Raw genomic sequence first — 27,998 nt, forward strand, 5'->3', positions numbered from 1 at the left:
AATAAGTTATTTTTATAACAGAGATAACATTTTACAGGTAGAAATATCACAGCAGTATTTTAAAGTATTTAAATAAAAATATTTATTTTCAGCATCCCTAGTTCTGTAATTGGCATACGACTTGTCAAGGCGTACAGATTTATAAAACGTAAATAAGAGATATAAAATCAGTAACGGAATTACTATAATAATAAAATTGTTGTGGGCACAATAAAACCTATATATTTTTACGATGCAACCATTTAAACTAATAGTACTTGAATATCTTCAATAGCGTTTACCTTTATACTCCTGAGGTTTTACAGTACAACCCCGAAACACGGTGCATAAGAGCTCGTTAATAAAATAATGAAATAATTATAATTTTACAAGATTTCTTCAAATTTCCCATTCAGGGGCGTATTTTACAATATCGCCGACATTTAGCATAAGTGTTCAATACATAATTGTAAAAAAAATAGTTTTTATTGATTGATAAACAATGTCTCCCATTTACCACATGTACTAATTTTAGAAAACGATCCATAGTAATTTAATTCATTTGGCAGTGATTTTGAATTCCCGGCTGAGAGTGTAGAGCAGGCTTTACATTTCCTTATATAGTCGGTGTAAGTCCAATACCGTGAAAAAAGTTAATATAATTTAAATTTAATTTATTTTGAGTTTCTGTTTTATTAAAGAAAATATTTTTTTTTATATTGTTAGAATCTATGCAATATTAGTTGTGTAACACACGTGATATTGCCTTAGGATTATTTGTATTGTACCCGCTGTATTGGATCTAGGGAAATACGCGCCCTTGCTTGCTTCTTTAGTGGGGATGTTTCATTCGCGGGATTGGCTTTACGCGAGAGCAAGCGATCAATTTCAAAATTTGAATGCGTGTAAAAAGAGTGAAAAAAAAGCAAAAATAATTGCTTTCAAAATGTGAACTTTATTATTGTAATTTTGCTTTCTACGTAAAAAATTTCAATGTTCGTTTCTTAATATTAAGAAATCAAAAACAAATAGTAGTCACATAAATATAAATTATTTATATTGCACAAGTTTTTTCAATGCTCTCTTTATCATTGTACCATGCAAAACGTTAAATGCATAATATTGTAAGTTTTCATAAAATAAAATGTACAAAATGGATTCTCATTCTAAAAACTAGCGTAAAATCCAAATAATTGTCATTTTTACATTGTTCATCTGCTGAGCAACCTAAAAATTTCTTGATAAAATTGACAATTTTGACTCTTGGCACTGCGGCTAACTTACTTTAGAAATACATTAATTCTCTATCTAAGTACGTAACATAAACAATTCCTCAATTTATACAATGCCAAAACTGTGATGATTTATACATAGGCACTAATTAAAGCAAAAAATGTCACTGAATACTATTTCCTTAACTGTCTGTGTGTTAACCTCTAAGAGAGTGAGTTTTTGAGAGAAGAAAGTATTCTAAGGAGTGCAATTTTTTTTTACTAATTTCTAGTATGTATTATAAAAAAATCAAACTTTGTTCAAATAATACATAATATTATATATTATCAAAATAACCGAATTAATCAGACATTAGGAATAAAAAATATTAATATTATTACAAAAAAATTATATTAAATAATAGTTCTGCAAACACCGCCAGACGTCCATACTTTTTTATGCACATTTTTTTACAGACGTACACAGTACGGCTATACTCTCCTAAAGGTTAAACTATGTTTAGGAATGATTGGTCATGAAATTTAATTAAAAGATAATATTAGTAACTTATTATTTAAGAATCGGAAAATATGTTTTTTGTCAAAAATTGCTCATTCGTACAAACGCATTAACACTTCTTATGAAATAATGCTTCCTTCCAAAGCATATAGAATTCAGAGGAAATCAAATAATAAGAATATTAGGTCAACTAAGCAACTTTAGATCATAACCATTTGACTGCAGATTATGAGTAGAAGGGGGGGTAAACGTGCGCCCAACATTTGTACTACCATTTAATTCTCAGGTTCATCCATTTCTTTCCTTATAAAATCCTCCAGACAGCATCCCCAAAGATGATACTACTTAAATAAGTGAAAATATATTTAGCAGTCAAAGGTTTTAAGAAAAAAATTGAAGAGACTGGAATTCACGACTTCTAAAAGTTCTTCATTTGAAGCAGTTCTGTGAAAAAAAAGTAACATCTATGTTTACGTAAACTTTACCTTATTTTAAATTTTATATTAAAATAAGGCTAACTATTAATTTGTATCACTGCCGTGAGCATTTATGATTTTTTAAATGTTAAATAGAATCAAAACACACCGAATATAATATAATTAATATTAGGTCAACATTACATTTAGTACGTCAACTATTTAACCAATGTGCTCTGTACACCACTCAACATATTATACAGATCGATATATCTATGCAGCCACTGAATATACAGGGCATACTAGAAATGCCTTCGACGTAGATTTGAATGTCGCCACTGAGCTAATACCTTGGATTGGCCAGATTTTGGATTACAAAACATGCCCACATTGCATTTTTTGCCTTTTTCTTTATTCTATGTAAGAAGCAGATATTGGGGATACAAAAAACTATGGATTAAAAAATTAGTTTGTTGGTTGGTTCGTTCCTCTTTTGGCCTGCATAGAAGTGTCAAGTTTTAATAGTTTTATTTCATAAGATAAGCATCTTTTTATGCATTATTTCCTTCTAATGTCAACATTGTGCTAAAGAATATTATAAATAATATGTTTTTGTGTCATCTTCTTGTTTCCGTACCGTTGCGGTTGTTACCGTAGCATTTTCCTAAAATCTTCCAATTCCCGTATACTGGTCGACAATCTGAAATAATTAATAAATTTACATATATTAATGTGAATGCAGAAAGCAGCCAAACCACAATTTTGTGAAAAATAATATATTTTAGTAATCCGACGGAGTAAGGTCAGTTCTATGTTCTACTAAAACCAGCCAGGCCGCTTTCATACAAAAATTCAATTTGCATTCTGAAATATTTGTTGAATACGAAAAAACCATTTAAAAATGTGCAGATATTATATACCTTCCAAATCCATTGAACAGAGCAACTATTTCACTTCTCTCGAGCTGGAATTGGTTCTTATGTCTAATAGGTAGTTTTCCACTCATCGGATCGACTCCATCAAACTTTCCAGAAAACAAAATTTTCAGCGCTGTGCCGAGTCCGTGAACCTTCAACAAATAAACATAATCTATTAGTAATCAAAAGATAAATACAAATTAATCCTTATTCATAGCATTCCACATCTGGCATTCAACACAAATAACATGCATATTATGCATAGTAATAAAGGAAATCAGTTGCAGTGAAAATACACTACTGTGAATGATGTCAGCAACTCAGACCTAAATTGTAATAATAATATGTATGTACATGATTTAAAAATAATTTGTACAGAAAGGGAAGAAAATTACAAAAGCATTAGGTATATAAAATTAAATTTCAGTATAATAGATGAGTGAAATCTTTGTACATATATAAATTAAAACACTTTATTCAATTTATAGACATGTAACATCCATCTATTAACTTAAGTTAGAACCTTGAATCGAATTCCTACATAGCTCCCATTTGGTGAAAGAAGTTATAGACTTTTATTAAATTTGTACAGGGTTCTAACTTAAGTGAATAAACGGAACCCTTCTATAATTTTGAAACAAGGCTATGCAGGGGGTTATAACTCTGATAAAAAATTGGAACAGAAAAAAAGATACGGTAATCTCCATGGTTTGTGATGTCCACATCCACCAATGAAAAACTCTGAATGTCTATTGAAAAATTGTTGAAATGTGAGTGCTGGCTGAGTGGAATACATATCTATGGCCGTTAGAAATCTTTGTTTTTATCTCCTGTCTTGTGCATTTTTTGTTGTGGTCCCGACGCCGACGTAAAATTCAATGTGAATATTTTGAATATCTTATCTGCTGAAATTGTCGATTCCTAAAGTTCAGTCTAATGTTAAAGGCTGTACAGATTTCAATTCAATTCGACATAAGTTTCCGACAAATTTATGTTGCAAGGAGAGTCAGTTTCGGGAATAGTCTGGAGCAGATTGGAATATATTGAATACCCGATATTATAGAGATGGCCATCAGTTCGTGGCTCTCATTTCTCAATCGGTAGCAAAAGGCCGAGTGATTCGTTGAGAAATTGCGCATTGTCAACGCTTAATCTTTATATCTCGAACACAAAAAAAGGACTCATGATTGTAACCAAAAAAACCAGGTACCAATCTCTCTGTTTGTTTCTAATTTGTAATTCTTAACTTGACCAATTCTTAACCCTTTGCACGCGGCCGTATCAACTGTTGTTACGGAAAAAAGTTCATACTCACACGCGGCTGTATCAACAGTTGATACGGAAACTTTGAATGCCGATATTCCAGTGGTCTTTTGACAAAAGTTTATTTCCCGCTCGCTTGAACATTTGTAGAACTATCACGATGCTGACATCTACAAGAATTTCTCGAAAATAAAATTGTATTTCATTAAAAAATATCGATAATCAAGTGAGCCTCTTTGCGCCTTCGGGTGCCATAGTTTACAATTTTGTCAACGGATGGCGTAAGTTCAATTTTGTTTTTATATTAAGTGACATAAAATTTAAGTGTCCAGTTTTAGAAAAAGTTTTCATAACAAAAAATGATAAGTGCTCATGGTGTCCCACTTGTGTCTATCAACGCAGTGGCCTAAGTACACACACGCCGAGTGAATGGCGGGACCACATTCAAAAGAGACGGTACGTCTTTGTATGAAATTTTATGTTTTTGTTTTTATAAACATCTTAGAGTGCTGACACACGAGGATTTGTTATCGTATTGTGGAGAATAATCTCTTCTGTCTATATAGTCCAATAAATCATGCCAGAATGCTATAATTTGACATTTAATTGCGTGCATAGGTATTTGAAAATATGTACCGCGTACGGGTATAGATAAAACGGAGCAAATTAACGTGTTCAAAAGGTTAATCAGAATTGATTCTATTTTTTTTTCAGACCGTGTCTGTGTTTCTGCCAGAATTGTGCGTATTATATCATGCAAGGCATAATTCCATCGTTCTACCTCATTCATTAATGATTTAACCTGTTATACAGGGTGTATCGGCACTAACCCGACAAACTTTAACCAGCTATTCCTTAGCACATTTGGAGTAAAAAATGTTATGTGCACTTTGCTGTCCGGTAACGTTTTTTTTTAATAAAAAATTAATTAAACATATTTTCACCACATGTCACCACTGTTTTATCCTTTGTCAAAATTTGAAAGCAACATCGCAACTCTCGCGTGTTGCTGCGAACGAAGCCCGTATTACATAATCCAGTACCAGAAAAGAAATATTTTATTTAACAATAATGATTATTCACATTTTTCGTATGCGAATCACTGATTGTCTTCTTGTATTGTACACATCAGTTTTATTTTTGTATCTAAATTGTTTCACCTCTGGAATGCTTTGGTTTCACCTCTTACGCGTTTCACGTATTAAATAGTCTAATTTTGAAACTAAGAAACTAATTAGTAGATTTCCTGAATTTATAATCGAAGTCCAATAATTCTGAGCACTTTTAAAAACAATTTTCCTCACTTAGGTACTTATCAATAATAATAATTGGATTATTTGAACAGCGCCGTTGTTTTTTAAATCACCGTAAGTGCTCTGTCAAAATGTTACTTGCTAGGCTATCCTACAACGTATATTTTTTAATAAATTTAGTTATTTACAACTTCGCGGAATGTGATTTATGAATATTATTGCTTATGTTAAAAGCCTTCCAGAATTACCGGAATATAACGAGCAGCTTGACACACTTAAGTTTATTTCCACTAATTTGAAGGTACAAAGAATGTATAGTTTTAAAAACAATCCCGATGAATCAAAAAACGGTTCATATAAAACTGCTGCGCAACACACTGAGACAAAGGAAAGCACTCACACAAACGTCATGACTGCATTGGATTGACCACCTGCAAATGAATGCTGCCAGATTGCTAATTTATTTAAACAATAATTATTAAATTTTATTTAAAATATCGCAATTTTTTTAAAAAATCGACAATAAATTACAACTATAATTTAAAAAAAATATTCTTAACCCCACGCTTTTTCGTAATTGATTAATTAATTCAGAATTTAAACGTTGCTTGAAATGACTAGCCGTATTTGGTGACCAGATCTGAATATCCAGGTTCAGAATTTAAACGTTGCTTGAAATGACTAGCCGTATTTGGTGACCAGATCTGAATATCCAGGTTTAGAATTTAAACGTTGCTTGAAATGACTAGCCGTATTTGGTGACCAGATCTGAATATCCAGGTTCAGAATTTAAACGTTGCTTGAAATGACTAGCCGTATTTGGTGACCAGATCTGAATATCCAGGTTTAGAATTTAAACGTTGCTTGAAATGACTAGCCGTATTTGGTGACCAGATCTGAATATCCAGGTTCAGAATTTAAACGTTGCTTGAAATGACTAGCCGTATTTGGTGACCAGATCTGAATATCCAGGTTTAGAATTTAAACGTTACTTGAAATGACTAGCCGTATTTGGTGACCAGATCTGAATATCCAGGTTCAGAATTTAAACGTTGCTTGAAATGACTAGCCGTATTTGGTGACCAGATCTGAATATCCAGGTTTAGAATTTAAACGTTGCTTGAAATGACTAGCCGTATTTGGTGACCAGATCTGAATATCCAGGTACTTCCTCACCTTCCACTCCTTCCCTTAGCCATAAAACTTACCCCAATTCAACATAAAAATTGTTTAAATTATCGGATGTAATGAAATGCATAATAATTAGACCCCAAAATACTTAATTATTCAGGGAAATAAACCCCTGAGTCATCAGTTGGAAATACCAACGACATTAAGTGAAATTAACAATGCAATAATCCTATTATTGCATTGTTTAAAATTTCACTTAATTATTAGCATTAGCAAATAATATTGGGATTAGCAAATAATAATTTACGACAATTTACTCGGAAATCAATAAAGCCAGAATAATAAAAAAAGAAAGTTATCACTTACGTCGTCTGTAAGTGGCTTTACCAAAGTTTGATAATGCCGTCAGAAGGTGAAACAGCTGTCACGCGTAATAATAATTACAACTAGCAGAACTTGTTTATAAACACACTGTTTTTATAAATTTTTTAATAAGACTGTTAAAATAAAAAAAATCTCTAAATTGAAATGGAGTTCTACAAACTAAACTTAAAATCAAATAAATTTATTGCGAAGGTTCAAAGTACTGTACTGTAATATTATATTAAATAATTTTTACGTGTTTAATTATTGTTTAAAGTCAGATTAAAGCGATTAAAAAACCCACCTGGCAATTCTTATTCGAGTTTCGTTGTTTTTACGTATTGGCGCGCTTACAAGCATCAGTCGTCTCATTTTTAACCATTAATATTTAGTGTGTAGGAAAGAGAGAAGACGCTTTTCGACACACTTGTCGAAAAACTTGTTGAATGCCGACGGGCATACTCTTCTACAGATTTTATTAAATATTGATATGTAGGTAATATTGATGTGTAAATGAATGACATTGTGAGAATTTTACCAATAAATAATAAATGAAAATGCGGACATGTAGTTTATGTTAATTTTTTTATTGGAGCATTTGTTCGAAGTGACTACCATTATTTTCGATGCAAGCGTGTAGTCTTGTTATATTTTGATTATTTAAGTTTGCAGGATTTGCTTTAATTTCTGCAGCGGCTTCCATCACTCGTTCGAGCAGTTGCTCTCTTGAGGCTATTGGCTTAGCATACACTTTTTCCTTGAGAGCCCCCCACAGGTAGTAATCCAGGGGGGTCAGGTCGGGTGATCTTGGTGGCCAAGCAATGGCCGGACTTCCACGGCCTATCCAACGACCAGGAAACTCGACATCCAAGTAGTTCCGCACGGCAATCGAATAGTGTGGTGGGGCTCCATCGTGCTGGAACCACATTCTCCGTAGTAATTCGAGGTTCACATCTTCCAGAATCTCGCCCAGTTGCACTTGTAAGAACTCCAAATACATCGGTCCATTTAGTCTGGGAGGCAACTCGATTGGACCGAGTATTTGATTTCCCAGGATTCCTGCCCACATGTTGATGGAAAATCTGTCCTGGCTCGACGACTCCCGAACAAGCTTGGGGTTTTGTTCAGCCCAATGGTGCAAGTTGTGCACATTTAGCACTCCTGTTTTAGTGAACTGTGCTTCGTCGGTAAACAATATGTTTTTCATGAAGTCTGCATCTCTTATGACATTATGCAGCATTCTTCTGCAGTACACGACTCTGGAAAAGTGGTCATTCTCCATGAGGCCTTGGCAGCGCCTATAGTGAAAAGGTTTGAGCCCGTGCTTCTTCAGAACTCTCCATACCGCCATGTGTTCCCTGTGTCCTATCATCAGAGCGACCCGACGCACGGACAGCGTGGGGTCTTCGGTAATTAAGTTCAGGATTCTCTCCTCAACTGCCACAGGAACGATGTTGTGTCCTCCGCCGGCGCCTTCAATCCGTCCGATGCCACAGTCACGCAATTGTTGATACATCTGAAACAAAACAACAAATAACAACTGCTTTTATTATTCAGCTCAGTAATAATGTCAAATAAACAATCGCGGGCTTTTTCACTCATTTTATTTTTAAAGAACACTTATTTTAGGCACATATCAGAAAACTTACGTTTTCTCTTCATTTATTTCATTTTTTTATAGTAAAATGTATAACAAAGTGTTTTAAATTATAATTTTCTTAACTAGGTACGGTTGATATCTTGGATTCACAGGGGTGAAATTGAATTCAAGTAATTTAAATAATCCCATGGTGAGAAAGGGAGTGAATTCAATTGCAGTGAATGATGCATTTATTAGAGATTAAAATTAATTAACTTTTTAAAACGCCGTTTAGTGACCACTGAACACAAATCACCTAAAGTACAATTTACATTTTTAAAGTTGGTGGCCCCTTGTTATGTTTTTAATGTTCCCAGTTTAAATTTCAAAAGCGCTTTTTGGCATTATCAATGAATGTAAATAGTTTCAATAAACAATTGATAGGGTACAAACCTGGACAAAGGTAGCATGGTGTGGGACGCGTCTTCCAGGAAACCTCATGCGATACTCCCTTACGGCTGCTCGTGAATTTCCATTGCAAAATCCATAAACAAAAACAATATCTGCTTGCTCGGCAGGTGGATAATTGAGGGGCATATTTCAACAGTAAAAACTTAGATAACAAAACAAAAACGAAACTAGAAACTTGATGACATGCGAACTCCCAAAACAGCACTGACCACTGATACGAGACGGGGTGGCGGGAACCACACGGGACTTGAGACAGAATATGTGTGAAAGAGATGACAGTAGCGCGGCGTTGCCAATTATTTTACCCCTATACTGTGGGCAGTAGCGGAGTGTGGAAATTTTATTTATTTTTTGTTTTTAAAAGAAAAAAAATGTTACCGGACAGCAAAGTGTACATAACATTTTTTACTCCAAATGTGCTAAGGAATAGCTGGTTAAAGTTTGTCGGGTTAGTGCCGATACACCCTGTATATTTACTGTCTTACTGAAATAAAAAATACTTGACATGTAACTGAGTTTTTCATTTTTCTGTTATAAATGGAGAAATGTCAAAATTCGATACCGTCATAGAAAAGAACAATCATATTTGAAAATGTTCATTAAAATTTTTTGTCATTTTCACGACAGTTCGATTGTTTTTCAACAGGACAACATTTTGTTGATTTTGACAACAGGAATCAGCTTGTCCAGGAGTGACATGTGAATATATCCATCCCACTGCGGCGCAAGGCGATGGGTCGAGAGACCTTATCGTGAGGGAACATTTCTATTTTTAAAATTATATTTTAGGAAAGGGGTAGGCTCCTAATGAAAATTATATTGTCTATGGTTGGGCCTTTTTTTTTGCTCTATCCTCGCCGATGGTGTGTGACGTAGACAAATCGCATTTATAAAATGTGTCTAAATATATGCATATCTATGGTTAAACAGAGGACCAATTTTTTTCATACAAAAAGCAAGGAGTTATCAATCTAGTGAGTGGTTTATTTACGAGGCTATGACTCCTGTCAATATATGAGAGTTACGTAAAAATATTATTGATACAAGCAGTGACAATATAGTAATAAATCCAGATTGTAATGAATTACCTGCAATTTACCCCACAGCTTGCACTTGTCGCAGCCAACACAGTCCATGATGCGGGAGATGTTGCGGAAGTGTTGCTTGAATTCGTCCTTTAGTTTTATGGCCTGCTCGCCCCCGGCAAACATCACACTCTCGTTGAAGTGCTCTGGGAAGGAACTGAAATATGAAGACTGCATTGTTAATCCAAAACCTTAACCTAGATTTCCATGAAAACATTTAAAAGAAAGGTCCTAACATCAATGGATAAAATCATTGAGCTACTATCCTTCGAGTACCATATATGCAAAAGCTCTTTCTCTTTTTTTTTCTTTGTTGCTTTTTTTTCTTTCCTTCTTGCATTGTATTTATTATTTATTATGGGTACATCATTTATGTCAAGCAATTGACTGTGTTATTATTTAATTTATTTTTATTTTTACACTTACACAGACTATTATACTGTTTTTAATGTTTTAAATGCAATTGCTAGCATTTTTCCTACTTATTTTTATTTTTAAATACAACTTTACTCTACGTATATAATAAGTTTTTATGGGGTACTCCATCTCAATAAGATCTCCCACACTAAAGTTTGTTAATTTTTTTTATATATGTATGTAATATTTTATATCTAGATTATTTTATGTATTTTTTACTAAGCCCTGATTTGTTTACAAAATATATATAATGATACTGCTACCCGGCTCAGAACAGATATTGTCTAGTGAGTCGGGTAGTGCACATGATTTGTAAATAACCATTGATGTCAATAAACGACCAGGTTATCGGCAATTATTTTTATTATTATTATTTATGTATTTATGATTTTAGTGTTTTATCTGAACAATTGCAATTTCTGCGAGATTTCTAGCAGCAGCTACTAGAAAACTATTCAATGAAATAAATTATACTCAAACATACATAGTAAAAAACAATGTTAACTCACTTAACAACAATGAAATAAAATACACTAAATACACTTCAAACCAATGATAACTTACTAAACAACAATTGAATTACTAAACAACAATGAAATAAAATAGTGTCAACTTACTAAACAACACCCAGCAAATTCTTGACAGCGGACCTGACCTCGGCGTCATCCTCGCTGTTCCCGGTGAAGTACTCAACGCGCTCCAGGTAGGGCCCTGCCTTAGCCAGGGCGCGCATCTCCAGCAGGTAGATGAAGTAAAGGTTCTTCAGCCAGTAGGGGCCCTCGCCGCTGGTCTGCGATGGATCGAACCGGCGCTGGAACTCCTCCAGGTTGGGACCCCACTCGCTCATGGCGGAAGACGAGAAGTCTAATCCTTGCTTTTCTGCAAAATTTCAAATTCTTACGTATTTTTTACAACTCTGATGTAATCTACTTCAATTTAAAGTGCTGAAAGACAGTAAAAACTATGACTGGGAATTTTGAAATATTTAAAGATATTAACGCCACTATCGTTGGTGATCGTCTACTATTAAATATAACCTTTGGAAGCAACACCAACATTCTATATGATAGAAACCCAATTTTGAATTTACTTCAACTTTTGTTCTATGAATTAGACCATAGCATAGATGAGGTTTTTATGCATAAATGCATCAGGTTCATTGGCTAGTATGTGCATACAATAGTAGGATACAAGTGTAGCTAATTATGTATATTTGAAGGACAATCGAAAATAAATTATCATAAATATGTAATACAACTTTTTTCACCAGGCAGTATTATTAAATGCTGAGCAATCTGTGGTGGATGTATTTATAAAATAAGCATTCAAAATCAGTTTTCCGGTGGCTAAAAAAATCAAAGGGCACTCGCTTCTTCCTGTCTTTTCTCCTCACAACAATGTCACTTAACACGAAGCGGCTGGCACGATATCGGCGCGAATGACAATGTCATAAGGTAAGGGAGATGAGATCTCGCGCGTATGCGGTTTTATTGTGAGCTGAGGGTTATTGAAACATACTGATTACCAAAGGGCACATAAAATGAACAGGAATGGAAAGAAGGTAGGGCAAAGGACAATAATACTATCTCAGTACAGTGGTCGCAGGTATGTGTGCATGAGATGTATGTATAAGTTAATGTCTATTGCGCATTGGCGCAACTTCATACTCTTATTAATTTTAAATTTAGCAAAAAGAAAAAACGGTGTTCGTTCTTTTTGCTGCAAAATAATATAAAGTTAACATAACGTTGTAAAACACCACAGCTCTGGATGAAAAATTACACCGGTTTTCCGAAAAGTTCCACAAAAAACAAGGTTAATATAACAAAAATAACATGAATTTTCAGGTCCATATGGATATATTATCAAAAATGACTATTGTTAATTATTAGCTTTTATTACTCATTTTCGTTACATTGAAAATTTTTGACAGAGAATAATACAATACCAATAGGCGAAAATACTCTTTAAATTATTATTATACTACATAATAGTAGGTAAATATTAGGTAATTTTATATTTTTTAGTAACATTATATTCGAAAGATGATTAAAAAGGGTATTGACACTGCTCCAATTGTTTCTTTTACTAATATTAATTGTTCATTTACATAAAAATATGGTAATTTATTGATAAATATTTAAATAACGCCTGCCTTCTGGTTTAGTGAGATAAAAACAGGTTACCATAACAAGTTTACATAAAATAAAAGATGACGAGTGACTAACAATTTAACACTTCACAAAAAATAAGCATTGTAATGATATCAAACTGAGATTTACTAATATAGTTAATCATAATCTCTTACAAATCACTTTCGCTAAAACAACTTTTGGCCAGAGAAATTTTAGATATTTTGCAACAAGGCTATATAATGCTCTCCCACTAACCATTAGACTGAACAATTTTTTTTTAAACAAACACCAAGACTTGGATCATCAGCCAAGACAGATCCAAGATCAAAAATTTTATAAAAACCCCTTCATAAGTATGTACTCCAACTAGATGCTGATTAACCAATTTATCATTTATTATTATTATTTATTATTTTTTATCATTTTCACATTGTCATTTAATGTAATGAAATCTTATATGTATCAAATAATATGTAAACACTAATTTATGTATCCAATACGTCTGTCTCGACACAGGTATATCCTAGTGAGACAGACATCGAAAAACACCCGTAAAAAAACTTTATATTGATAATAAAAATAGTTAGAATGCAAGCAAAAAAAAAATTCTTATCATGCGCAGAAAGGGCGTGATTCATTAGTAGTTCGCTAGCGTTCGTTAGTGGCTTACCACGCCGCATTCACCTCCTGCACCACACTTCACTACGGGCGAAGCTACGGAGCGGTAATGTTTTTTGGTCGAACTACAGTGATAGTGAATAGTGAGTGATGATGCGGTACTTTTGCGGGGAGATTGACTTTGGGTAGACTCACCTGACAGCAGATATTTGGAGGACAGGTGAATGTTAATGCTGGTGTGGAGGCCTGATATGACTCTATAGAATACTCTCTTCTCAAGGCACATGTTGTTCAGGTCTGCGCTGTCCATGTAGGGGAAGATGCTCTTCTTTGTCCTAAAGGAAATACAACAATATTAATGTACATACATCATTTTAAATTATAATCATATTCTTCCTTACTCAATCTTAAATTCACCTCTCGAAAAATATCCTCCACAACACGGGTGAACTTCTAGTATGGAGGATATATACCTCATTTATATAAGACATGATTAGTTGAATTTACGCTAGGCAACTTTTACAGTGCCATTTTTGCGAAATTTCACCAGAAAGGCTCTGTTTTGATCCATTATAAACTCGAAATTTACATGCCTGTTCTATACTGTAAAATATGAATTATTATTACATATTGGTTAATTTTATATATTGTTGCTTATTTATTTTTAAATCCCCTGAAGTGTGCTTACAAGTTATTGTGTATATGCTGTTTATGAACTCGTGTGTGTGTACGTGTATTGTGTGTGTATGTTATGTATGGTGTGTAATACACTATATATGTATACATATGTGCATGTGTACATATACTTTTCTGTAATTCGCATTGTTTCTTTCTTTTTTTAATATGTATGTAAAAAACATAATTTGTATTTTAAAACCATGTATGTAACAAAAAAAAAAAAAAAAATAAAAAAAAAAAAAATTTAAATGTACTTTAAAGTTCTCAACATATGAATGTGGACAATGGAAATATATGTACATAAATATAATCTGTGTAATATTATGATGGTAATGTAAACCCTTTGTAGAAACCTGTATTTGAGTACATTATGTATTACAGTGTTAGACAACACACTTGAAAATGAATTTGAACAGTTATACTTAGGAGAGACATCCTTAGAGAGACACCCTTAGAGGCCAGACATCCTTAGGAATCTTTGTTTGTATAAACATAATTATTATGCTAGATAACACAGTTGAAGATGAGCTTGGACAATGAAATGTCAGACATCCATAGGAATCTGTCTGTTTGTACATATTACTATGCTGGACAACGAAGGTGAAGATGAGTTTGGATACTGAAATGTCAGACATCCATAGGAATCTGTCTGTTTGTACATATAACTATGCTAGACGACTAAGGTGAAGATGAGTTTGGATACTGAAATGTCAGACATCCACAGGAATCTGTCTGTTTGTACGTATAACTATGCTAGACAATGAAGGTGAAGATGAGTTTGGATACTGAAATGTCAGACATCCACAGGAATCTGTCTGTTTGTACATATAACTATGCTAGACAACGAAGGTGAAGATGAGTTTGAATACTGAAATGTCAGTCATCCATAGGAATCTGTCTGTTTGTACATATAACTATGCTAGACAACGAAGGTGAAGATGAGTTTGGATACTGAAATGTCAGACATCCACAGGAATCTGTCTGTTTGTACATATAACTATGCTAGACAACGAAGGTGAAGATGAGTTTGAATACTGAAATGTCAGTCATCCATAAGAATCTGTCTGTTTGTACATATTACTATGCTAGATAACGAAGATGAGTATGGATACTGAAATATCCATAGGAATCTGTCTGTACATACTACATACTATGCTAGACAACGAAGGTGAAGATGAGTTTGGATACTGAAATGTCAGACATCCACAGGAATCTGTCTGTTTGTACATATAACTATGCTAGACAACGAAGGTGAAGATGAGTTTGAATACTGAAATGTCAGTCATCCATAGGAATCTGTCTGTTTGTACATATTACTATGCTAGATAACGAAGATGAGTATGGATACTGAAATATCCATAGGAATCTGTCTGTACATACTACATACTATGCTAGACAACGAAGATGAAGATGAGTTTGAACACTGAAATGTCAGACATCCATAGGAATCTGTCTGTTTGTACATATTACTATGCTAGACAACACAGTTGAAGATGAGTTTGAACACTGAAATGACAGTTTTCCATATTTAGATACATATATATGAATAGAGTAAGCATCAATGCTCCAAATATGGGCCACAAACTTGAAGCCAATTTATTGGCAGCTAATAGATAACACAGACTTCAGTCGGTTACGAGGGCTCGTCGGCTACTTGTCTTCAGCGATCGCTGATTGTCGTCATCAAAATGCTTACATCTACCTTTCTGCCGCTCTGGAAAAGATAGAAAATGCAATGGTGTAACCTTTCATTGGGAAGTAGTGTTTCGCTCCACAAAAATTCGCTATTTTAATGATAAAAAAATATTATTTATATTTGACCAATGAGTGTTTGCCGTGTGCATCGCATCGATATAATACATTGATGACTGTGAACATTTTGTCGCGCTTACTCGGCCGAGGGCAGAGAAAATGAGAATAATTATATTTCTAAAATTCTTACACATTACAAAAAATAAAAGTTTAATTCATACATGAAATATATTATGTACAATATATCAATAAGGTTACAAAAATGTACAAAATTTCATCTTAAAATTTGCAGGCGATTGAGTCAATAGAGACTCTTTCAAGAATCAATATGATTTCACTTTTAAATCTCTCCTCATTGACGCAAAATATGCGAGCTATTGTTCAGGAGCAATATACTCCCCACCACCGGGAGAACCATTGGCAGGTTGGTCCTACATCTATGAAGATAACTTTATCTGAATCCTCCCAATATAAGGGAGCAAGGGAAGCGTTGCGAGACAAGGGAATGCGGAATAATAGTAAATAGAATACGTTTAACACCCTTGTGTAAAAAAAGGTGAAGAGACATTGGACAATCAATAGCACTCTTTTCTTCTCGCTCTCTTATGCTGCTTCTGTCACATTAGGCGTCAGAAGCACGGTCGTTACACCATCAAAATTGTGTATGTATAAACATGTAATTCATTTTCTAAAGCAGTTGAACAAGTGATGAAGAAGAGATATTCAACAATCAGTTACACACTTTTATAGTCATTTCTTCTCGATCGAAAGATATCTAGATCGAGAAATCATACCATATCTTTCATACTAGACACATGATTTCAATTTAGTGTAGAAAATTAATTAATAAATGTAGTAATTTATTTTTGAGGTATAGCTCACATAAGGCAGTTTACTTTATCATACTAGATGTCAATCACACGGTCATTAAAATTTAATAATTAGTGTAGAATAGAGTGATTTATTTTAGAAGTAGATAGTCACCTAAAGCAGTTCTCCATGTAGATGCTCCTCCAGATCCTCTGTGCAGACACCCCCTTGTAACCCGTGTACCTCTCGGGGTTCAGCATCAGGTCCACATACTCGTCGCCACCCATTCCGTCGGATACCTCACAGAAACTGTCCTAGTAATGAAAATAAAGAATTCGTTATCGACCTAATAGTTAAGAGTTACCTATGTGTGCAGCCAATAGCCCAATAGAGAGGAGCTCATCATATTGTGAAGTATACAAAAAGATCTGGACTTGGATTCTGCTGTTATCCAATATGACATCTCCGGACTTGCCAACACAGCCACCGATAACTGGACAGGTGCCCAAATAATGAAATGGAGACGGTAACCGGATGATTCTAAAAGTGATATGAAGTCATGAAAAGTATTGAAACAAAAACTAGATTAAATAGGTTACGTAGGTTAGGTTTGTGTGTTAGTTTTTTCCATCGCTTTTAATAACTTTATATCTCTTATTAAAGATGTGTTGAATTGTCATTGTGTTTTATAATGGAACCAATGGAGACGTAGAATTATTATTATTATTATTATGTAATGAGCAGGCAGCATTCTGCTGATGCGCTCATATCTGATTTCACAACAAGTTTGACAGTAATTGAGTTGTTTTAAGTTTGAATTAAGTCCTTTCTTCTCTCCAAATGTGAATCCAATAGAGCTTTGAATTGATTTATATTTGTTGCATCGATGACATGTTGTGGGAGTTTGTTCCAAGCATCCACTACTCTATTTGCAAGGAAGTGTTTTCTAGGATTAGATGCAAAAGGCGTTTTGGTAATTTTTTTTGAGTGTCCACGGAGATTTATATTTTTATTAGTAGTGAAGATTTCTTGGATGCTAGGGCAACTGTAATGTCCAGATAAAATTTTGAAAGTCTCGATCAAGTCACCCCTTTCTCTTCTTTCTTGTAAGGTTGGTAATCTTAGTTCCTTGAGTCTATCTTCGTATCGTAGATCTTTCAGATCTCTTGGTATTTTAGTGAAACGTCTCTGTACTCTCTCTAACAGATTTATATCCTTTGCGAAGTAAGGGCTCCATATTTGGAAAGCATATTCCAGGAGAGGTCGCACATATGTTTTATATATTTTTAACATCATGTCCGGTGTTAGGTCAAGGAAGGTTTTCCTGATTAGATATGTTAGTGAATTTGCTCTTTTCACAATTCCAGCGATGTGTGGTTCCCATTTCAAGTCCTGTGATATGGTAACTCCTAAGTCTTGTTGTAATGTCACTGCTTTTAGAGGTGTTCCATTAAGTTTGTAGGCAAGTGTAGGGTTAGTTTTTCCAACATGTAGGACAGTGCATTTTTCGACATTGAGTTTTAGAAGCCAATCATTTGTCCATTGATATATTTGTACAGCGCCCTTGAGGTAATTTCTCATGAAAACGGCGCTAGATAAATTACCCAATATTATTATTCGTGGGATTATTCTTAAATTATTGTATGTATTAGATGTTTTTTACCTACTTTCACCTCACCTCACCTCACCTCACCACACTAGCCGATGTCTGTTCTGAGACGGGTAGTTAGTTGATTAGACAAACATTCCCGGGTTACGAATAACCTGACTCTACTACCACCACAGTAAGCGGGAAATGTTGCTTGTGTTGTGATGGAGGACTTAGCCAGCCGAGTGGAACCCAAACGTGATGTCAACTCAGCCACCGACCGGTCGTTTAGTTTCACAGAGTGTTTTACTTCTCAACTCTCAGTAGCTTTCAACACTATTTTCTTAAATTCTTTTATCTTGTTCAACAATTGACCCGTTAATAGTCGTGTGCACATCCACCCGGAAGTCGAGGATTGAATCCTCTGCTAGCTAAGTCCTCCAACCATTGTACAAGCAACATTTCCAATTTCATGAATAATGTTAGTAGGAGGTTCTGAATATATTGTCTTGAAAAATATAGAATGAACAATAATATGAGTCGTGTAATTTCTATACCCGCTATATCAACTTTCATTGATTTGGAGAAAACCGCAAAAAACTGTCACATCTCTAGCGTACATAAGTAAATGCATTACATTTTTTTATATAATGAATTGGAGTAATAAAATTTCGAAAAGCATTTATTTTTCTATATATGTCTAGCAATAATTAAGTAATTTCGATAAATAAAATGGATATAGCGGATTTTGATACTCACTTCGTGATTTTGAAAGTCAACTGAGGCGACATGGCGGGTTTAGAAACTCACGCGTAGATCATTTCGACACACGAGCGTGGCGTCAGAGCGGCGGCCATATTGTATTTTGGCAAAATAACTGCTTGTGATTCGTTGAATCCGATATAGCGGGTTTTGATAGTAACTTTCTGTATGATATAGCGGATTTGGTTTCTCACTCGCAGTTTTAACATGGTTTTTGGTCGCGATAAGGAGAGTTTTGAAACTCAATTTTAGGCTCCTCTTGTTGCTCGCAAAAATGTGAACAAGATGTCATACTCAGATCATTTTGTCAAAAAATCGGATATAGCGGGTATAGAAATTATAGGATTCATATGGTGTTTGACTTATTTTTTTACTTATTATTTTTCGGAATAACTTATTGAGTAAAACCTCAAATTATAATATTTAAATATTGAAGACAATATTAGTGATTCTTAAACGCAAATCTGAAACAGAAAAATCAGAAAAGGAAACGGTCACATCTGGATGTGACCGTTTCCGGATCCCAGATGTGACCGTTTCCTTTTCTGATTTTTCTGTTTCAGATTTGCGTTTAAGAATCACTAATATTGTCTTCAATATATTATTTTTTTACGTTTAAATGGATTTTTCAAAGATCCTCGAAAATACTTGCAAAGAACTAGAAATTCCAGACAGAGATGGCTGTGTGAATTTCATAACGCTAGGGCTCATAGATTAAGAGATTTAAAGACATTATGTTTGAAGAAGATCGATGGCTTTAGGCTTGTCAGTTTGCATCTATACAGGAAGTGTTTGCATAAACATTCTCACACGTACCTATTTAATTTCTAAAATTATTTTCAAGTATTTATAATTGTCATTTTTTATGTTGTGGTGAGACTAAAACCACAGTACTTGAGTAACAGTCTAGAATGCATTTCATTACAATATTAGAGATAAATGCTGTAATTGGATGTCAATGCTTTAAATAACATTGGATTTGGTTCTAGGTAGGGAAACAGAAGCAAAAATCGCAGATCTGATCTTCAAACATGGAGCCACTGCTGGGCTGGATCCCCAAAATACTCGATAAACCTACTTAATTCTGAGCAAAGGAGGGCAGTCCATCTGATTGACAATCCATTGTTCTACAGGTATTTTAATGGAGCCTGCTCCAAGGAGCTTGCAGCATTGATGCCCGGTACACTGGTGCACATGAGTGAAACGGACACGAGCGAAACACCCGTTGGTTGAGAATGCGTCGCTACCGGCATCTGTTTTTCCTCCTTCATATAATCCAGGCCGCTTCAAGAACCGCATTAATAAATTCCTTCCTACAGCTCCTACCTTAAAACACTTCACACCGCTGCCCAACAGGTTGGCAACATAGTTGACCTCTCTTTACACTGTACAGAGAGGGGCGTTCTAGTGAGGTTTCAAAAAAAAATAATGGCTAAATCTATTTCAAGCAATATTTCGATTCTGAATGACGGTTTTTCACCAGGGCGATACTGAGAGTATCTTCCATTTGTCCTGTCGAGAATCGGCAAAACTGGAGAAATTTGAGGGAGGCCAATTTCCAAAATTGAACGCCGGATAGCTCATGAAGAAGAAGAATATATTCATGTGTGAACTTACCTGCGCATCATCAAAGGCAGTCCACTTGGCGATCTCCTCGTAGGTGGCAGCACTGATGGTGGTGTTGATGGAGCCCAGCTTCGTGTTGTGGTCAGTGCACCCCTTCTCAGGGACATCCTTCTGGGCCTCTTCCATATACTGGAAATATACAGTTTATTTTAATAAATACTATTTTAATATATCAATAATTAAGATTATGTACCAGAAAAGTAAATCTTATCCCTCCAAACAGTTGTTTAGGGAAACCGATATTTTGGACCTTAGACAAACCTATAGTTTTCAATGTCTTAAATTTATCTACAAGCACCCAAACAATTTTATTAAAAATTCTAATCGTTCCAGTCGAAGATGTGGCGCCTGTGAGTATGTTGTACCTCACTGTAAAACTAGACAGGCCCAGAGACACATTAGTTTTATTGCTCCAAAAATCTATAATTCAGTATGTTCAACCCTTAAAGAGACCACTCGTCAAAATCTTCATTCATATAAAAAATATATCAAAACTTGGCTCAAAACAGCCAAAATAGATATTTTTTCTTATAAGTTATTAACAAAGCCATTAATTATACTTACAACTAATTAGCTTTAAGAGTAGATATATAATAAAGTCTGCTATGTGTTTGTTGTATCAATTAATACTTGTTGTACCAATTAATATTCATTGAGCACTTAAATATTTTTGGAATTTTAGTAAAAGTAACTGAAATTACGGTAAAATCAATCACCATGTACAATATTTTATTTTTATTTAAACCACTGTTTTAAATATCCACATACAAATAATAATGCCCACGCACAGGCCTCGCCCTTTGTGGGATTTTTTTGTTACTCTCTTTTATTTTTTGTTATTATGTATATATATATGTATCAAAAAAATTTTCAATAAAAAAAAAAATTAAAAAATTAAAAAAAAAATACAATTTATTTTAATATAGTTTATTTTAACACAGATTATTCGGGCAAGAACAAGGGTCTCGTTCGAAAACCTGTTTCTAAATTTCTAGAATATTTCTAGAATTATTATTTTCTATATAATATTATGTAGGGGCAAAGCTGTTTTGTTAAAATTGCTGCCTCACATAGTTGTGAATGTTGCTGCAAAAAATAAAATAATATGCCCATTTTTATAGACCCATTTAGGTGAAATTTCACCACCAGAATCTTTTCAAATCTATTCAAACGATTAAGTAGGTACCTACCAGTATCATACTTTCGCAGACAATTTTTATCGTGATTTTTGAAATGTAATAACTAGTTAACCAATAATGCAGACCCTTGAAAAATCACAGGATATTATGTTAGTAAATAACGCTTTTGAAGTTTGTTCACAGTCATGTAGAAACAGGTCTATGTTAGGTGGAGGTTGACCTCTTTGTGTGATACTATGTGTGATGAATTTTGTTTTTATTGTATTAACGGTAAGAATATTCCAGTTTAGCCATTTTTTGACAACTGATAGACTTTTTTCGGCAATTATAAATACATCTTTCCATGTGGCTGCTTGACAGAGAAGTACTGTGTCGTCAGCGAAGGTCACGATTTTACCTTCAATTTCAATGTCACATAGTTCGTTTATGTAGATGAGGAACAATAGAGGGCTGAGTACACTCCCTTGTGGGACTCCGTACGTGATCAAAAGTGGATGACTTGTCTTGCTGTCAATTTTTACTTGTTGCGTTCTGTCAGACATGAAGCTTTTAATTAGATCGAATTCTATTCTATTCTATTATAATACCTTTGTGACGGGATCTTCTGCAAGATGCTGAACGTGCTTATCCTGGTATCCTTTCAGTCCCTCGGGGATGTCTCCTTCCTGGCACGCCTCCACATGGCAATGCCTCATGGCGCACCGGCTGTCGTCTGCCCAGAACGGACATACCTAACAACCAAAAAATGGTAGTTTTAGTAGAATGTGTGCAGACACCATCCAGATGTCATATTGTTGCCTAACTATATCCACCAATGAAAAACTCTGAAAGTCTATGGAATAAATTTTCATAGTTTTTCATTGGTGTATACTATAATAAGTAGGCCCCGAATGAGAATTGTACTGTCTATATATTGGCATATCTATGGTTTTTTAGGACCAATTTGTTTCATACAAAAAGTTTGAAGATATCGATCTAGTGGGTGGTTTATTTATGCTGACCGGCTTCCGACTTGGATGAGAGTCGCCCAGGATCGTTAAACTCCCGCAATGTCCAATGATAACATACCATAGATAAAAAAACAAGGGAGATGGGCGATGAACCGTAATTAGCACTAAACCGCGTGCACAAAAGTGTCACCATATACTTTCACCTTGCAAACTACCCTGTATTACTGCAAATAGAATCTATGCACAAAGGCACCCTGCTATTGTTTCTACCTGCATACAAAAAGCATAATTTTATAGACAGGGCAATTTGGTCCTAGCTCGGTGACAGTCGAAATGCTTCCATATTTGAATCTGTTATCTATGCAAATAACAGTCACATCGCCAATCCAGAAATATTATTAAAAAATTGTTTCTGAAAAACTATTAATATTATTATTAAACTCCAAGAGAGTGAGTTTTTGAGAGAAAAAAGTGTTCAAAAGAAAGTTCTTTTTTACCTCAAGAATTCCCTCATAAAAAAAAATGATTCTGTCACATGTCGCCACTGATCACACTGCTACACGCACGACGAGATTGCGTGATAGGCACTCTCTCTCCTCTGTTACCGTGCTGCTGGAACGAGACGGAGTGCATATCACGCGACCCGCTAGGCCGTGCTCATTGCGACGTGTGATGGAAAAATATGTTTTTGATTGAATATCAGACAGCAAAATGACATCTATATTTTTTAATCCAATGCTCAGGAATCGCTGGTTAAAATCCTCCTGTTACACCCTGTATAATATCAAAATATCCAGATTCCTACAAACATCGCTGTACGGTGTACTTCCATATCCCTTTACGCATATTTTATTACGGACGTACATGGTACGGCCATACTCTCCTAAATGTTAAAGTACAAAGGCACAAATCATTAATTTGTTCCGAGATGCAGACTTAATGTACCGTTTGTAATGCCTCTCGGAAAAGTATTGTATGCTTCAGTGACCTTGCTTTTGGTATCCACATTGTTAAAATGAACACGTTGAAAACATTTAACAAGCTATAAAGTAAATAATGTGTATGTATTGGTCATACCTGTAATGTATTTTTATTATTGGAACATTCAGTAAATAATTTCTTTTCAAATGCTGTAATCCAAAGACTTGAAATTCCCAACCTTCCTCTGACTCATCTCCCATCTCTTCCCTTCCTTCGCCCTCACAACATAATCTAATTGGGGATACCATAGTACTACTGGCTCCTATTGGAGAGTGATTGGGAGTCTCGTGTGGTATTCTAATGTACAAAAAAGACCGTCTAATTTTTCTACAGGTAAATAGATATTTCAAAGCTCCACAGCTCATGATGAAATTACATGATAGGCTGAAAAGAGTTGTGTTGACCAAAAAATTTACAGACAAAAAAACTGTGCAAAATTTGACGATGCAAATGACGAAATTTCATGACGTCAGAGCTAACTGTTTTAGAGTTTTCTCTGCTTTATAGAGTTATGATATTATGACAGTGAGATATTTAAATGTATTTTGTTTAGTCTAAACATGTGTTAAATTGTTTAAAATAAAATAAATAAATCAATCTTATTCACTGGCACAAAATGTGATAAAACAGAACGTAAAATAATTGGAAAAACCTTCAGATAACAGGGAGATAAAGAGCCAATAATAAATAGTATATCAGGATTATATGAAAAAGATTAAACTTGGATTAATATACCAACTGGTTACTAACAAAACACAACATGCACATATATGTTCATACTGCATTACTGATTAAAAGAAAAATCCTTATATAAATGAATCAAAGCAGATAAATTATATTCTCTATATACTAGCTGAGCACAAGTTTCATCATTCTTTTTTCGAAATCTTGTTTGTTTTCAAATATTGAACAATTAAAAAATATTAAAAAACTGTATGGTGCGTTTTTCCTATTTAAAGTAATTAAATATCTTACCGTCTTTCTCCTAAGTTGGGTAGACTTTTCCATATACATACCAACTCACTCATCATGCCATTTTCCCGAAAGGGATAGAGGAATGATTGTATTTCATACATCGTCTCATACGTACTCTTTTATTATCTGACTCTTGAAATAACCCCAATCAAGGATTCATTAGATTGCGCCATGTCTCATGCCATGTCTCATGCCATGTCTCATGCCATGCCTCGGGCATCCCCGACGTTTTTTAAGGTGTTAAAACTTAAAAACTGAAAGAAAATGTATTTATGGTAGCTGAGCGGCATTTTCGATTTTTTTCAATTTATAGCTTAGATCCGCAATTGAATCATAAAATTCTTAAAACTTTAAAAGAAATTTTGCCCAGAGTGCGGCGGTCGTTTAGAATACGGTGCTGTTTTTGTCTGGACGGTGTAAACACATGGATTGAAATTAGAGGCAGGATTGCATTTGAATTACGATGACACAGCGACCCTCGACATGCATCGCAAAGGGAGGGTAACAATGAATGGCAGGCATTTCGTTCATAAATGATTCTAATTCTACGGGTTATAATATAACCTGTTTTAGCACAATATATCATGCTGAACATTCAAATGCTCTAACAACAGATCAGATATGTTGTGAGTTTGAAATTGGCAAAATTCCAGAAAAAGGGGTTTCAAGGTTGAAAATGAAATAACTGAAATATATACTGAACTGTTTACCCATTGTTTACCAGTTATTGTTAATTGTTATTTACTTAATAATATAATGTATAAATGATTTTTTTTTACATTTACTCCACACAGGAGGCCCTGAAGAAAATAATTTCCCTCAGAGCCCATGTCATCTTTAGAGATGCTATCTGAAGGGTTTTTTTAAGTTCTGGGAAAGTAAAAGGTATGAGTGACGGACATATGAATATATCCCTCCCACTGCGGAGCAAGGCAATGGGTTGAGAGACCAGTTGGAGAGGTCAAAGGGTCTCCCCAAAACAGCCTCTCCCGATCTGACACGCCACGCAGCTGGTGAGCCGGCGCATCCTGAACACACCTCACTCGATGAACCCGGGCACCCCTGCTCGGAATACGAAACTCGGTTCGGTTATAATATCTCATACAAAAGGTACCTACTTATTAAGCGCGCTTAACTTGCTGACCGACTTTGACTTGTGCCTATGTTCGTAGCAGTTCGTTTTCGATTGCGATCCAAAATTTAACTGCTTTCTCGCATATTCTGTGGAACAGTCGAAAGCGTGGGTACATACCAGTTCATACTATCTTTGCAAATAATACCATATCAAGGACGGCGTTCGGGGTTTTACCACCACATCAGAAGGAACGGTTTATTCAGTAGAAAGTTAAACTAAAACGCGTATGTTTGATATTATTGTCGATATCGTGGTTTCAATTTACCATCTGCTATTTTTCAGCGAATGTTCCGCTTCTTTGATACAAGCATACAGGATAAAACATGTCATTAAGAGATGAGTGATGGTCAGATTACTTATTATCAGTTTAGTCAGTACTCGCAGTTGTCGGGCATTGTATGTTGAATTTAAAACATTTCTTACTCTGCGAAAGTTTTGAAGTTTAATTGCAGGTTATATCGATCTTGTATATCAATTATTAATAAGGCATATCAATTGCAGGTTGTACTAATTTATGATTACTTTTGTGTTTGTTCAACGTATAAATTAAGAATGAGTTTGAATGTGGAATACATTAAGAACAATAAAGTGATAATAAAAAATGCCGGTCCACCTAAAACCTGAACTGATAATAAAACAAGAGTGAAAATCTGGATCGAAGAAGTTTACTCGATCATTTAACAAAACAATGTATAACAAAGCTTCGTAGCTCTGTGCATGTGATCAATTGAATAGTTTATTTTGTTTTCCATGTTTAATTTACGATATTGATAGAGTTTGGACAATCAGCGGTGTTACTGATGTAACTCACCTTTCTGAAAAAATCAAAAAACATAATTCTTGTCATTTACATTTACAAGAAGTTTTGAGCAGGTTTTAGGAAAAGTTGACATAAGAATGCAATTGGATTCAGTCTACCGTGCCTAAGTTAAACACCATAATGAGCTATTTAATAAAAATCGATACAGGTCAAATTTCCCAGAACATGATTTCAATGTGACGCTTAAAACGTATGACTTCCTAAATAAAGTTCAGTAAAAAGTGAACTCTGTGCAATTTACGCCCGCGACGATTTTTCAAAAGCTAACGGCGCTTTATCAATTTTACAACTTTTTTATAGTACTTGTTTATTAGAAGACTTTCCCGAGACTGTGAAATTACTAACACTTTTGTGCACCATTCATGGCCTTTGGAATGACCTCAGTTGAAAGCTTAAGATGTTTCTCAATGTTAAAAAGAATAAAATCTTTTTTAAACACGTTGAGCCAGGAGGACAGACTGAACTCACTATCAGTGTTTAGCATTGATAGAGGTCTTCGCTAAACAAAAGGAACAGAGAATAGAACTTATTTATAAATAGGTATGTACCTTTATTTAATTTATTTTATGACTTAATGTTGTAATCCGGTGAACCCCCACATATTTTGACCACCGGCTGCCACTGGCCAGAAGTGCTTTATATTCATGTCATTTACAATTTTAAATATATTTAAACGTAGAACTCTTACCTTATTCAAATTAACTTTGTAAAATCGGAAGAAGTCTTTAACTAAAAGACTCTGAAGTCGCGGAAACACTTTCACATTGTTGAAATAGTCGACCGTGTCAATATTACAGCTACAGTCATCCAGATTTCCCTTTAGCTGAAACAACACAAAACATTCAAATTGATAATAAATAACGGAGCTTTTGAAGCCGGCACGACCTCATTAATCTATTTACATATTTAATCAAAGCATTCTACTAACACTACGCACTAATAAACATGTTTAATACCTGGCAGAAACACGGTTCACTGTCTTTCAGTTCAGTCCCAAAATACCCCCCGGTCACGTATAATAAACCACAAAAAACACTTATAAATAAAATTAAATCCCTAATATACATTTTGAGTTATTGGTTTATATAGGAAAATGAATACTAGCCAATTTAAGTAAACATTATCATTCCCATCGCAAATGTCACCTTCGCAATTTTGACAGAACCAAAAACAGAGTAAAATAATACAATACTACTAAAAACGGAACTACCAACTCAAAAATTACGAAAACTGGAACTCGCGGAATAAAATTATTGTTATTATTAGCGGAAAATACAAATTTACTGAATTCCACGAAATATATTGATTTTAATATCCTTTTATAGTCCTTTCACAGTGAACCGGCGAATGAAACTGTTTTGTTTAATATATTCACGACGCTAATATTGGAATACTTCCTCCAAAGAAAGCGAACCACGTCAGTA

The 27,998-nt window shown here is 34.5% G+C and overlaps 1 protein-coding gene across 1 annotated transcript; it reads right to left on the bottom strand.

Moving 5' to 3' along the window:
• On the bottom strand, positions 1-27,986 carry Ero1L (endoplasmic reticulum oxidoreductin-1-like protein). Its single transcript, XM_089640044.1, has 10 exons — positions 27,531-27,986; positions 27,263-27,397; positions 22,301-22,444; positions 20,566-20,703; positions 16,773-16,912; positions 13,554-13,693; positions 11,223-11,484; positions 10,192-10,345; positions 3,047-3,195; positions 1-2,826 (listed from the first exon to the last, which is right to left on the bottom strand). The coding sequence occupies exons 1-10, from the start codon at positions 27,639-27,641 to the stop codon at positions 2,775-2,777; spliced, it is 1,425 nt and encodes a 474-aa protein (XP_089496170.1). The 5' UTR covers positions 27,642-27,986; the 3' UTR covers positions 1-2,774.
• Positions 27,987-27,998: the final 12 nt, after the last annotated feature.

This window comes from Hesperophylax consimilis, chromosome 15 (assembly GCF_061612785.1).
Source record: "Hesperophylax consimilis isolate HC1 chromosome 15, BYU_Hcon_1.0, whole genome shotgun sequence".
Lineage (NCBI taxonomy): Eukaryota > Metazoa > Arthropoda > Insecta > Trichoptera > Limnephilidae > Hesperophylax > Hesperophylax consimilis.

Bases quoted from the DNA above. Each gene is read 5' to 3' on its own strand.
- Ero1L (XM_089640044.1), bottom strand. From the start codon at position 27,641: ATGTATATTAGGGATTTAATTTTATTTATAAGTGTTTTTTGTGGTTTA. The intron at 20,704-22,300 runs GTATTATAATAG...GTATATTTCCAG, and splicing joins CAGAAGATCCCGTCACAAAG to TATATGGAAGAGGCCCAGAA. The intron at 11,485-13,553 runs GTGAGTCTACCC...GAAATTTTGCAG, and splicing joins CTCCAAATATCTGCTGTCAG to AAAAGCAAGGATTAGACTTC.